General features: G+C 37.2%; 1 protein-coding gene across 1 annotated transcript; it reads left to right on the plus strand.

Annotated features, from left to right (window-relative positions):
- LOC102189501 (olfactory receptor 52A1-like) lies at positions 11,769 to 12,716 on the plus strand. Its single transcript, XM_005689923.2, has one exon. It carries the CDS (start codon positions 11,769 to 11,771, stop codon positions 12,714 to 12,716), a length of 948 nt encoding a protein of 315 aa, XP_005689980.2.

A 14,291-nucleotide genomic window follows, 5' to 3' on the forward strand; every position in this document is an offset into this window, starting at 1 on the left:
GAGCTGATTTCCTTTAGGATTGACTGGTTTGATCTTCCTGCTGTTCAAGGGATTCTCAAGAGTCTTCTCCAGCACCACAGCTGGAAAGCATCAGTTCTTTAGTTCTCAGCCTTCTTTACGGTCCAACTCTCACATTTGTACATGAATACTAGAGAAACAACAGCTTGGACTATTTGGACATTTGTTACAAAGTGATATCTCGACTTTTTAATAGCTGTCTAGGTTTGTTATAGCTTTTCTTCCAAGGAGCAAGCATCTTTTAATTTTGTGACCATTCACAGTGATTTTTGGGGTCCAAAAAAATAAAATCTAAAAATAAAATGTTTCCACATTTTCCCCATCTATTTGCCATGAAGTGATGGGATTGGATACCATGATTTTAATTTTTGGCATGTTGAGTTTTAAACCAGTTTTTTCACTCTCCTCTTTTACCTTCAAGAGGCTCCTTAGTTCCTCTTCTCTTTCTGCCATTTAAGTGGTATCATCTGCATATCTGAGGTTACTGATAGTTCTCCTGGCAATCTTGATTTTGTTTTGTGAGTCATCCAGCCTGGCATTTCTCATGATGTACAATATATAATATAGAGTGACAATATACAGCCTTGACATACTCCTTTCCTGATTTTGAACCAGGCTGTTGTTCCATACAAGGTTCTAACTGTTGCCTCTTGTCCTGCATACAGGTTTCTCGGGAGACAGGTGAGGTGGTCTGGTATTCCCATCTCTTTAAGAATTTTTCACAGTTTGTTGTCACCCACACAAAGTCTTTAATGTAGTCAATGAAGCAGAAGTAGATTTTCTCTCTCTCTTTTTTTTTTTTTTTTCCTGAATTGCCTTGATTTTTGTATGAAACGATGGATGCTGGCAATTTGATATCTGGTTCCTTTGCCTTTTATAAGTCCTGTTTTTATATCGAGAAGTTCTTGGTTCACTGCTGAAATCTAGCTTGAAGAATTTTGAGCATAATCTTGTTAGCATGTGAAGATATGAGGTGCATGATTCCCAAATATTTAAAACCTTTAATAATATTAAGTCTTAATTTAGCTATATTGTATTCAGAGAATATGCTTTTTATAATATTAAACATTTGAAATCTGTTAAGACTTGAATTATGGCCCAGTTTAAGGTCTATTTTGTATATTCTGAAATGAATGTGCATTATATAGTTATTGAAAAGTGAGAAAAACAATAACAAATTAAATATAAATAAGTTGAAAGATAGAAATGATTATGATAGAAAATACATTAATAAAACATGAAGCAAATTACAGGAAAAAAGGCAGAGAGAGAGAATATAAATCACCAACACAAAGAAAGAACAAAGTCTTAATTCTATATGCTATATATATTAAAATATTAATAATGAAATATTGAGAATTACTACCAATGAATTTGACTATGTAAACAGAATAAGCCCAATTCTTGAAAAATATAAATTACAAAAATTATAAAGCAAAACATACAAAACCTGAGTATCTGTAAAGATATGAAATTTTATATCTGTAAAACAACTGAATGTTTAGAATTTTTCTTAATTGTTTTTGAAAAAAATTGTATATATAGAATAGATGTTAAATACACAAACACGCAATTTAAAAATTATACACATACATACACACACTGAAAATATTACCACAAGAAAAGTAACATATCCATCTTCTCATATAGTTACTTTGTGTGTGTGAGGGGAGAACACTGAAGATCTACCTTATTAGCAATCAAGTGTACAACATATTATTATCGACTACAGTTCACCATGTTGTGCATTAGGTTTCTTGAATGTATTTCTCTTACAACTGGAAGTTTATACCCTTTGATAAAAAGCTCCCTTTTCCCCCTATGGTACAGCCTCTGGTAACCATCATTCTTTTCTCCACTATGAGTTTATGAGTTTTTTTTTAACATTCAATATATAAATGAGATCATATTTGTCCTTCTGTATCTGGCTTATTTCACTTAGAGTAAAGTAATCCAGCTACATTTATGTTGTAACAAATGGCAGGATTTCCTTCTTTTTTAAAGCCATAATACAAAGTTATGTATCATGTTTTTTATATACACATTTATCTTTCAATAGACACAGGTTATTTCCATATCCTGGTTACTATGAATAATGACACAATAAACATGGGAGTGCAGATAGCTCCATGAAATACAAATATTATTTCCTTGGGATATGTACCCAAAAGCAGGACTGCTGAATTATATGGTAGCTCTATTTTTAATTTTTTTAAAATACCACCATACTTTTTTTCATAATGGCAATACCAACTTACATTCTCACCAACAGTGAACAAGGTTCCTTTTTCTCCACATCCTTACCAATATTTGTAATCTTTAGACTTTTTGATAATAGCTCTTCTAACAGATGTGAGATAATGATCATTGTGGTTTTGATTTGTCTTTCACTAATGCTTAGTGATGGTGAATAACTTTTCATGTATCCTTATCTTAGGGGAAAATTTTTCAGTGTTTTACCATTGTGCATGAAGTTAGCCATAGAATTTTCCTTCTACTTCTAGCTTTGTGAGCACTTTTATCATGAGAGGGTGTTAGACCTTGTTAAATGTTTTTCTGCACAAGCTAAGATGGCCGTGTGTTTTTGTTTGTTGTATGATTTTTCTCTGTTTGACTGCTTACGTCTTTTGTTCCATTAATGTGGTGTTTCATACTGATTTTTGTTGTTGTTGAGCCACACTTGCATTCCTGAAATATATCCCAACATGGTCATGGTGTATCTTTTATTATGCTACTGGATTCAGTTAACTAGTATTTTGCTGAGAAATTTTGCATCTATATTCATTAAGGATATTGGTCTGAAATTTTATTCTTGTTATATCTTTATTCAGCTTTGATAATCTAAGTCCAGCCACACAGAATGAGTATCCAGTCCTGAATATGTGCTACCTACCACATTCCATGATACATACAGTGGTCCATGTGAGCCTGCCTATATAACCCCAAGAAACATTTTCCTTTATATCCTTGTGGGGTGTTGGAACTGTTTACTGTTTGTCTTAACTCCTGTCCTTTACTCTAGGTGAACATAAAGCAGTGTTTATCTTTAAATCTTTTTGACAAGCCCTCCTTCCTCCTACAAAGCTACTCTAGTCTAAGTGGTTGGGAACAAAAGTGATGCTCTGTGCTGGTTTTTCAGGGAACAAACAGGTCAAAATGCACACTTACAGTGTTTTTAGAAGCATTCATATTATCTCCTGGCACTTGCAAGGTACACCAGAAATTTGGGTCCCCATTTCCACAGCTACTGCTGAACTGTGAAATGGAAGATGGTAAGTGAATGACCAAAAATGCCATAAAACTTTCTTCCAAAATTCAGCTGCTTTTCCTCCTTCCTCATTAAACAGGTCCCTGGTGGTTGTCATATTTTGATTAGATCTTGACATTCTAAAAAATGTTTATTCTGTCAGTTTTTGAAAGTTCATTGTTGTTTGAGTAGAGTAGCTTGATTCTTTGAGTTCCTTACTCCATCATTTTTCATGACATAATTCTTAGTCCTTGTCTTTAACCAATGTTTATAAAGGATTATTCAGTTACATAGAAAACCATTAATGAAGAAATACCAAATGTATATCCTTACCTCCATTTTAATGATAACCAAATCCTTCAGTATAACTATTTATCCAAAATCAGCTTAAGGAAGCTATTACTGGGTTTTATAAATCTTTTCAATGTTGCAATTCTTTGTGATATATATGACAAAAATCACACTTTCAGCTTAAAAGTTTGCTTGAAACTCAACATTCAGAAAACTAAGATCATGGCATCCAGTCCCATAACTTCATGGCAAATAGATGGGGAAACAGTGGAAACAGTGATAGACTTTATCTTTTTTTGGCTCCAAAAGCACTGCAGATGGTGACTGCAGCCATGAAATTAAAAGACGCCTGGTCCTTGGAAGAGGAGCTATGACCAAACTAGACAGCATATTAAAAAGCAGAGACATTACTTTGCTGACAAAGGTCCATCTAGTCAAAGCAATGGTTTTTCCAGGAATCATGTATGGATGTGAGAGTTGAATTATAAAGAAAGCTGAGCACCGAAGAATTGATGCTTTTGAACTGTGATATTGGAGAAGATTCTTGAGAGTCCCCTGGACTGCAAGGAGATCAAGTCAGTCAATCCTAAAGGAAATCAGTCCTGAATATTCATTGGAAGGACTGATGCTGAAGCTGAAACTCCAATACTTTGGCCACCTGATGCAAAGAACTGACTCATTGGAAAAGACCTTGATGCTGGGAAAGATTGAAGGAAGGAGGAGAAGGGGATGACAGAAGATGAGATGGTTGAATGGTATCACCGACTCGATGGATATGAGTTTGAGCAGGCTCCAGGAGTTGGTGGACAGGGAAGCCTGGCGTGTTGCAGTCCAGGGTCAGACATGACTGAGTGACTGAACTGAACTGATGACGATAATTATCCGTGAGTTTCCAGGCAAATGTGTATTTAAATCCTGAAAAGCAGCCTAATTCTAAAAGTGATTCTTTTTTTTTGTATTTTTCAATTTTTCATCAAGCAATGCAATAACATAATAAATATGAGTTAACAATACAGACAATAAGTAAAAAATGTATACTGACCATTTCATTATAAAAACTTAAATATTCTAGAAATCAATTTGGAAAGAGAATATCATGCTCTTCTAACCACAGTCACTTGAATAAACACAGAGTGAAGTGATACTTAAACAGGACAAATTTGCAAATTTGAAGGATTTAATTCATTGCAAATATCAAGTGGCAGTAATTTGAATTCAACCACTAATATAATTTAACACCATTTTGTAAATATTTCAAAATAGCCATTAAAGATGCATACACATATCAAATTCTATCTCCTCACAGTGCAGCTTTGTCTATGTATCTTTCTGAGCCTGACTGAAAGCAAAAAACCAGACAGTGTTTGACAGAAAAAGTTTAATTTAAATAATTATTCACTTTAACTTGGGATTGAACTAATGAGGGACAGGCTAGTAAGAAAGGAAGAGAATTCTAAAGGACGTAAAAACAGCAGATATAAGACTGCCACTACCCCGAGGAAGGACTGAGATAGAGTACCTAAGAGGGGAGCCTCCCTTTCCTGATCTGAAATTCAGACCTCATTAGAGAAGGCGCAGGCTTGGATCACTGAAAAACAGAAATGTTCCTGTGATGCTGATCCAGTGGAACCTGCCAGATATCCATCTTCTAGAGGGTGCCAGGAAAAGCTGCTCATGGGTTCCTGAGGAAGCAGCCGGCTGCTAGGTGCTGCTTACTTCGTGCACTGTAGAACCTGGGCCCTGGAACAGCTGGCAAGAGTTGCAGGAGCCTGTTGGAGACTAGAGATGGCAACCAAACTATGTCTTTGAAATGAGTACGTAGGATGTTGTTAGTCGTTTAGTCATGTCCAACTCTTTGCAATAGTATGGACTGTAGCCTGTCAGGCTCTTGTGTCCATGGAATTCTCCAGGCAAGAATACTAGAGTGGGTTATCATTCCCTTCTCCAGGGGATCTTCCCTACCCAGGGATCAAACCTGGATCTTCTGCATTGCAGGCAAATTCTTTACCGTCTGAGCCAGCAGGGAAACTCAAAGGATTAGAGTTAAGAGCTAAACCTCCATCTGCCAGGGTATCCGAGTGTGTGTGTTAGTCGCTCAGTCATATCTGATTCTGAATCTGGAAGCAAAACTCTTTTCCCACAGTGCCTCACTAGTGCCCTCAACTGACAAAGTTTATCATTGTACCGGCTGGTAAAAAGGAAAAAAAAAAAAAAAAAAACAAACAGGAGGGGGGAGGGTGGGGAGCCATGGCACATTTTCACAAACAAGGAAAAGTTACTTTAGAGCTGAATTAAGACAATTCTTAATTGCAGCACAGGCTACATGGCAAGTAATAAAGTGGTGGGCATGCGCAACTATAAACAGAGCATACAAGCAGGGCCACGTCTTCAGTGAGTGTAGTGCTCAAAGTGGTCCTTACCTACATAGATGACCCCCTAAAATTCTCTTTACTATCTGTTTTAAAAAATCCCAGAATATGGAATCGACAAACAGAAGTTCAATTTGTTCTGATATTTTGCCAGCAATAGGGAGAGGAAATACAGATCAAGAGTGAATACTCAACACCCTTGAAATCCAAGGTGAGAGAATTGGAAAATTTGGAGTTGGGGGCACTGCAAGGGAACTGCATTTATTAATTGGGTATCGATCACAAAAAATAAGTGTTCTGCTGTCTCCATGACTAGAGACTGTTTTACAATTAGAGCACAGACATACCAAGGTTAGGCTCCTACCTCCCCATAGAGACTGGATGTGAGACGCACTGCCTTCCTTGAGGAATAAATTTCAAAGGGGATGGTTACCAGGTCCTTGAGAAAGACATTTCTATGCTGTCAAACTCTCAGAGACTTTTAAATGACTTACATCTCAAAAGAGAAGAAAATTTTCTAAAGTAAATGCTCTACAAGAAGAAAGAATAGCATGGTAAATACAGATTCACTGTAGTTTTGACACTCTATAATCCACAATATCCAATATATTTTTGCAGAGCGCATGAGAATAGCTTTCAGGGAAACGAAGGAGGAGTTCTGTTACTACAGATACTAAATAAGAAAAGCCCAAGTTCCCTGTTTACCACATAACTAAAATGCATTAGAGAAGGTCTACTCCCCATGTAATTTACCAATCAGGATTGTGTTTTGTCTTTTCTCCTTCCTTCCTCCCTCCCTACCTTTTTTTTCTCTCTCTCTATCCTTTTTTCCTTTCTTTCAATGCAGCTGCAGGTCCATCTATAGAATTATCTAGAAGATTAGATTTATAAAGTTAACCTAAGGAAAATCCCTCCTTACATCTTGTGACCTTTGGTCATAATCTTATAAATAATAATAACAGATCATGTACTTGATGAAAAGCATTTGTATCACTTAGAAAGTCACTGATATCCTCTCTATAACCTGAACAATCAGGCTGCTGCTTTGCCCAAATAATTCATCTAAGTCCTCGACAGATTTTAAGTATCACAAGCAAGTTCCCAAGGAGTATTAAAAAAGAATTTAATATATCAAATCACAGAACAGTGTCATTTTTATCACTTTTAGAATAAGTAACACATGTACTGATACCATTATTAAAATCAGGGTTTTACCAAGTCTTATAACACAGTCATATTTAAGTCATAAAATAATAAAGTGTGATGCATATCTTGCACCTGGAACTTTTAAATCGCCACATTCAGTTCAGTTCAGTCGCTCAGTCGTGTATGACTCTTTGCGACCCCATTAATCGCAGCACGCCAGGCCTCCCTGTCCATCACCAACTCCCGGAGTTCACTCAGACTCACGCCCATCGAGTCCGTGATGCCATCCAGCCATCTTATCCTCGGTCGTCCCCTTTTCCTCCTGCCCCCAATCCCTCCCAGCATCAGAGTCTTTTCCAATGAGTCAACTCTTCGCATGTACCGGCCAAAGTACTGGAGTTTCAGCTTTAGCATCATTCCTTCCAAAGAACACCCAGGGCTGATCTCCTTTAGAGTGGACTGGCTGGATCTCCTTGCGGTCCAAGGGACTCTCAAGAGTCTTCTCCAGCACCACAGTTCAAAAGCATCAATTCTCCCATACTCAGCTTTCTTCACAGTCCAACTCTCACATCCATACATGACCACAGGAAAAACCATAGCCTTGACTAGATGGACGTTTGTGGCAAAGTAATGTCTCTGCTCTTGAATATGCTCTCTAGGTTGGTCATAACTTTCCTTCCAAGGCATAAGCATCTTTTAATTTCATGGCTGCAATTGGGTCTCACATTTTGAAAGTTTTGTGAATCTGTATTCCCAATAGTTCTTAGTAGATGATAGCAAAGAACTCTGGTTACATTCTAATAGTGGGTATAGTTGTGCAGCAGTTGTAGCCAAAGATGCTGTGGTGTAGGTGCATGGATATTAACATATTTGGGGGCTGTTGCATTGACATTACCCTTGTAGCCCTGACAGCATCGCCTAGATTCAACTCCACTACCATTACTGCAGCTGTTATTGGAGTTTAGCTACTCTCCAGACACTCTGGGCACTCAGATGGGCACGCAGAAATTCTCAGGTGATTCTCCACTAGCCACAATTCTCATTGGATGAGTGGATACCTATTAATACATTTCCAAGTTCAAATCCTGTCAGAGAAGAGCTGTTCCACTGATTTACATCCTAGCCAGGTATCCGTTTTTCTTGGTGAATTTCTTCTCCATGAATTGGAACCTATGTTCCAACTGAAAACATTGTTTTCAATTTTAGCAAATTTTAAAAAGAAATGGAGAGGAGAGAATCAGGTGATCTTAAACTTTCTTTTGGCATGCCACCTTTCCCCCACTCTGATCCAAGTTTTTTTTTGGTTTGTTTGTTTTTTAATCATTGATAGGAGAGATGAAAGAGATTCATGTCATTTAGAGACATAAGAGATGAAACAGTAATCTAGTATCAGCCTCTTAACTACATGGGGAGAAAACTCAGAACTGACACATCCCAGCTACTTAGTGTCAGGACAATATCAAAATAAGGTTTCACACTCCTCAACAAATGTTTACCTACAAGCACTCTAACACTGCTTGTTTTATTAAAATAAGAAAATACAGTTTATGGTTTGGAAAGTTGTCTGTGTGTGGGTGTGCATGCATGTATATTTGTAATTTAAGCAGGAAAACTTAAAAGATGTGGAGAGATGGTGAAAGATAGAGGCATCCTGTTGCTTTTAATATCTTTGATGTCTGGTCTTGTCATTGTGACTACAGCTCATATCCTATCCCCTGAAATACAGTCTTCTCTTTATCTGGGTGCATTAAAGTCTCATATTTTTGACTCTTGTTTCTTAGACTTTATACTACTTTCATTGAAGGCATCTTCCTATTCCTTTTCCTTTCTCTTTCATTTAGAGATCAGGAATGAACATTGTCTGCTTAGATGATCATAGAGAGAAAATTGCATAGAAGGCATGCCTTTGCTGTCCTAGAAGCATTTTTAATCTAAACTTTTTTCAGAAAACTGGTTTTCCTAATCATGTGTTTTCCATCTACTTGGAATAATTTAAAGGAGGATATGATTATTTCTCCAATGAAGTAGAAACATCAATTTAAATAAGTGAAATTTATTGACTCCACCAAGTTCTATACATCATTGGGAAGTAATTTTTCTATTATAACCATGATCATTTTACTTGCTTACATAAATGTCCAATCTTATGGACTGACTTGATGAAGGTTATTCAGCTCCAGAAAATTTATTGCCTCATGGAATTTTAGTCAATTCTTTCTTTATAATGTTTCCTTGTTTGTGTATTTTAATTTTACACTTCCTCAAGAAGTAATAATGTGTCTCTGTCACACAGAAGTTTTCTGCAGATTCTGACAGCATGAGCTACCAGAGACTGAGGGCTTATTTTCTCCCCCTTTGGTGTTGAATTTTTTACATATAAATTCATTTAGCCTTCCCACTAATTCAATGAATTAAGCAATATTATTATTTCTATTTGGGCTTCCCAAGGCACTAACAGTAAAGAACCCACCTGCCAATGTAGGAGACTTAAGAGATGTATGTTCAGTCCTTAGATCAGGAAGATCCCCTGGAAGAAGGCATGGCAACCCACTCCAGTATTCTTGCCTTGAGAATCCCATGGACAGAAGAGCCTGGCGGCTACAGTCCATGGATTACAAAGAGTTGGACGCGACTGAAGTGCTTAGCTCTCATGCACATTATTTCTGTTTATAGTTGAGTGAACTTAAGGAACTAAATAAGATTTCTCTTGAGGTAAATGTTAGAATCAGCATTTTAGATAATATGTCATATTTCTAAATTTCTATACCATGTTTCACATATTATATTTTATATTTTTATGAGATAATCAACCAGGTGTGGCCACAAGAGAAAAGAGACAGGCTCAGGGAAACAATAGTTATTATACTAATTGGTCCTAATAGAGACAAGAGGCATAGCAGGTCTTGCAGAGCCAAATGGAGAGTAATCAGGGTAAGTGTGGGGGCAAAAGACAGGAGGAGGAAGTGGGGGGCAGGGAAGAACTTGGGTGCTTAGAACAAGGCTTTAATTGGGATTTCCATAGGAAAGTCATGACAGGGAAGGGTGAACAGGTTAGGATTCACTGCTTTGAAAAACTTTTGTGGGTTTTGAATATAGAGATGCTCTCTGTTGCCCCTGGATGTTCAAGGCAGAAAAATACTGCCTCCTGGAGTTTGTGGGCCAGATAAAGGATGAATTCGTTTGCAGACCAAAGATTTGCTGCTGGCTAGGCATTTTGCAGTCACCCAGACAGAGACAGCCTCTTCTCAACCAGAAAGGTTTTCTTAAGATGTCAAAACATAATATGCATAAACATAAAACATAAAATTGTATGTATATAATGTATAGAAAACTATGTTACACTTTTATATTTATAATATAAAGTATAAATAAATATATTTGTATATTACAGCAGTAATCCCTCTAGTTTCCTATCAAATAAAAATATATAAAATCTCATTCAGAGTGGTATTCTCTATTCAATGTATTTGCCTATGACAAAAATCATACACAGAATAAAACTTGTGGATGATTTTAAGTTTGTATAATAATTGATGAAAAAGAAAAAAGAGTATATAAAGTCGCCTTAAGTTTTTTGAGTAGATTTCTAAAGAAAGAGAAGAGGGAAATTATAAAAATTCTAGAAGTTTGGGTTGGGTGTGAAGCAAGGTAATTTGATCAAAAATATCAGAAATGATTTTCATTGCCAACAGAAAATACTAAAATGACAGAAAACATCTAGGTTAGACTGAGCTCCGTTATAAACAGTAGAGTGGCCCACAGGCAACTCTGTCCTTTTGCATCTGAAACATGATCATAACCAAAATATTTAAGCTACAGGGGTTACCCAATAGGTCGATTTTTATATGTTACCATCATATCCTAATTTACTGTGCCTTTTATTCAATTGACTTTCCATTTATTGTCTCAACTTTGTTTTCTTTAAGATCTGTAAGGATTTACATCGCCTTCTATCCCATTCTACTTACATATCCATTTTGAAGTTAATGGGCCAGAATTTTCTCAGTAACTCAAGTTTTCCTCCACTACTGATAAAAGGACACCACTTCCATATAAATTCCAAAACCTGGATAAGAACCTGCACATGGGCCAACCATTTTTTTCTGGAGAGAACAAACCTCCTCACTGTCTCACCTGAGAGTCAATTCCAAGGTTTGTGAGTAAGTATATTTCCTAAACCAGAGTAAATGTGAACCCTGGGAAAAGCTGCCACTTTCTGGAGATTCAAAGTTTCAAACAAAGTAGACTGGGCTATCAGTTTGAGAAGCTAGTCTACGACTTCAATTGTCACAGAGGAATTTCACCTAATCTGAAAGATGTCTGGAGTTTAGAAGTGGATATAGACAAAAAAATTTATGTTGTCATCTGTGGCACCATCTGAGACCACTTCAAAAACTAGTAAGGTCAATGCCCTTAGAATCATAATTTTGATTTCTACAATTTCTAGGTGAGAAACACTGGACTCGTCTTACTTTTCCATAAATATCCATACTGGCATTTGTAAAAGGTATTCCAAATTTTATTATCATGCTGATTTAAGCTGATTTCCAAATATTTATGTCATGCGGCCTTATTTCCATCCATTTTTTTCATGACCTACAAGGAATGACAAAGAGAATTCCCTTCTTCCTTCCCATCCATAATTTGTCTGTGAAGAGGTATCAGGATCAGTCGTGAGGAAAGGATTCATGAGCCTTATGGGATCTACTAACATGTCATATCTGAACCCGAAGACAGTGATTCTGATTGGGATCCCTGGACTAGAGCATGTGCAGTTTTGGATTGGATTTCCCTTTTTTAGTGTGTGCCTGGTGGCTCTGCTGGGGAATGTCATTTTAATAATCATTATTGCAACAGAACGCAGTCTTCACCAACCCATGTACATCTTCTTGGCAGTGATGGCAGCCACTGACCTAGGACTCTGTGCAGCCATTGCTCCCAAGATGTTGGCTATCTTCTGGTTTGGCTCCCATTCCATGGCTTTTGAGGCTTGCCTCACCCAACTCTTCTTCATCCACGCTTTGCAGGGCATGGAATCTGGCATACTGTTAGCCATGGCCTTTGACCGCTATATTGCCATCTGTGATCCTCTGAGGCATGCATCCATCTTCACGCCTCTCTTTCTAGTCCAGATGGTACTGATGGTGGCAATTCGGACAACAGTGCTTGTTGGGATTTTACCCATTCTACTAAAACGACTGCACATTTTCCAATCGGTGGTTATTGCCCATTCCTATTGCAAGCACATGGCTGTGGTCAAGTTGGCTGCGGAAGATGTCCACATTAACAAATCATATGGGCTTTTTGTGGCCTTTGCAATTCTGGGTTTTGACCTGATTTTTGTCTTCATTTCATACATTCTTATTTTTCGAGCTGTTTCTCATCTTCCTCAGAAGGAGGCACGATTCAAAGCATTCAATACCTGCACTTCCCATATTGTCATCTTCCTAGAGTTTTATATCCTTGCTTTTTTTTCCTTCTTCAGCCACCGTTTTGGACATGTATCACCCTATACTCATATATTCTTATCTACGATTTATCTGCTTGTTCCCCCTGCCCTTAACCCCATTGTCTATGGTGTGAAGACCATGGAGATCCGCAGACGAGTTTCTCAGATTTGTATTATGGAGCATGACTCCTGGTAGTAATCCAAAAATAATATTATACAGGAAAAAATATATTTTTAGGTTTAAGATGAAAACTTATTCTACCATGTCTATTTTGATGAGATTTTACATCATAATGATTTCCACTAAAGAATGCATATTCCAAAACAGGAACAAATCAGACTATGAGATCAACTTAGGTGAAAAAAATATATGTATCTCATATCTTCTTACCTCCCTCATATCTTCATCTCTCCCTTTCTTCATCTTTTTTGCCTTCCTTCCATCATTCTTTTCTCTTTTTTCCCTTTCTTTTCTTGTTTACAAGGTAACAAGACATAAGAGTCCTTGTATCTTCCTGTAATATCAACAGGCAGTTTATCTTTTGGATGTGTAAGATTGACACAGATATATCCATTATTTAAAAAGAATAAATCTAATTTTACTTAAGCTCTGCTAAGATAAGAATAAAAGATTTCAATTCACACGTGAGAAGCAATTACTTTAGATTTTTTTAGGGAATCAGAGAGGATCTCATATAGACAGTCATGGAAAATGTGAGATTTGAATAATGTTTCATTTAAAATGATGAAATTGTGTTAAACATAACTCAGTTTTTAAAACACTATAACTTAGGTAGTTATGGAGGAGTAGGTGCAGATATGTGTGAATCTAACTTCCTTGAGCATTTGATTCATGAAAAGCAGAATCAAATATGCCTTCACCAGTTCTTCAGGACAGAATACTGGAGTGGGTAGTCATTCCCTTCTCCAGGGGATCTTCCCAACCCAGCGATCAAACCCAGGTCTCCTGCAATGCAAGTGGATTCTTTACCAGCTGAGCTACTAGGGGAGCCCCTCATCAGTGATCAAAATTATACAAATCATTCTACATTATGAAGTTATGTATTAACATCCAAGTAATATGATACTTGACACCATTTAACAGCCCAAACACAGTCCTTTTTATTGGGTAGGTGAACAATTCCTCTTTTCAAAGTTCCCATTGACTAGCATCGCTTGTGATGGTTTTAGAAGGAGTTCATTTTCTGTCTGTATTTTTGCAACTCACTAAGAACTTATTTTTTTCCAAAAGGTCATTAGGAGACCCTGACAAATTTTGAGATGCTGCCCATTAACCTGAGCCAGTTCTGTGATGATGCACATGGAACAGTTTCTTTTTTCCCCACTCTTTTTATAGATACAGCTCAAAAAATATTACAAAAAACCCCTAATACTCTGTTTAAGCCATCTCTCCCTTACTCTCATTTTCATATCATACCTTCCTGTCCAGTGTCTACAGCTTGAGAGCATATATTCCACCACATGAACACCAATAAGTCTTAGCTCAGGTTTGTCATCAACCACAGCTGTTTGTCTCCTTCCCCTTGATGGCCAAGGTAAGTTCAGTTCAGTTGCTCAGTCATGTCTGAGTCTCTGCAACCCCATGGACTGCAGCACACCAGGCCTCCCTGTCCATTACTAACTCCCGGAGTTTACTCAAACTCATGTCCATTGAGTCGGTGATACCATCTGACTATCTCATCCTCTGTCATCCCCTTCTCCCGCCTGCAATCTTTCCCAGCATCAGGGTCTTTTCAAATGAGTCAGTTCT

The sequence above is a fragment of the Capra hircus genome, chromosome 15, assembly GCF_001704415.2.
Source record: "Capra hircus breed San Clemente chromosome 15, ASM170441v1, whole genome shotgun sequence".
In the NCBI taxonomy this organism is placed as follows: domain Eukaryota; kingdom Metazoa; phylum Chordata; class Mammalia; order Artiodactyla; family Bovidae; genus Capra; species Capra hircus.

Bases quoted from the DNA above. Each gene is read 5' to 3' on its own strand.
- LOC102189501 (XM_005689923.2), top strand. From the start codon at position 11,769: ATGGGATCTACTAACATGTCATATCTGAACCCGAAGACAGTGATTCTG.